Here is a 517-nt window from a genome sequence, read left to right on the forward strand (position 1 = left end):
CAGCAGCAGCGAGTACGCCAGGCAGGTCCAGCGGAAGCTCGGAGAACTGTGTCCCGCCGCCGCCACCGCCACCACGCTGCACCACGACATCAGCCAGGAGCCCAGCGATGAGCCCAGCAGCAGCTCTGTATCCAGCGTGCGTGACGGGTTCGAACCCATGTCCATGGGCCAGTCCTCCACGCGGTACACCAGCAGCCCGGCTCCGCTCGCGACACACATGCAGCTCAGCATCACCACGCCGTAGCAGTAGAACATGGAGACAGCGGCCTGAGGAGACTTCTCCACGTGGATGAGGTAGACCACCAGGACCGTGACGGAGCTGGCCAGCGCCAGCAGACCCAGCAGTGGGCCGAGCAGCAGACACGGGCTCCTCGTGCTGGGACGCTTGCGGTTGCTGTGGAGGTCCAGCGTCCGGCCGATGTTCTTCCACATGACGAACAGCATGGCCGAGACGAAGATGTGGTATTCGATGTTGAAGGGGTACAAGTAGTAGAGGCTGGTGGAGAACATGGAGCAG

General features: G+C 63.2%; 1 protein-coding gene across 1 annotated transcript; it reads right to left on the reverse strand.

Annotated features, from left to right (window-relative positions):
* Window positions 1-3: 3 nt before the first annotated feature.
* LOC107734926 (otopetrin-1-like) lies at window positions 4-510 on the reverse strand (the record flags this gene model as incomplete). Its single annotated transcript, XM_016546790.1, has 1 exon — window positions 4-510. A coding segment is annotated over exon 1 (507 nt), but the record flags the coding sequence as incomplete, so codon positions are not given.
* Between the last annotated feature and the right edge of the window lie 7 nt (window positions 511-517).

The sequence above is a fragment of the Sinocyclocheilus rhinocerous genome, unplaced genomic scaffold (genome assembly GCF_001515625.1).
Source record: "Sinocyclocheilus rhinocerous isolate Xijiao unplaced genomic scaffold, SAMN03320098_v1.1 C35535152, whole genome shotgun sequence".
In the NCBI taxonomy this organism is placed as follows: domain Eukaryota; kingdom Metazoa; phylum Chordata; class Actinopteri; order Cypriniformes; family Cyprinidae; genus Sinocyclocheilus; species Sinocyclocheilus rhinocerous.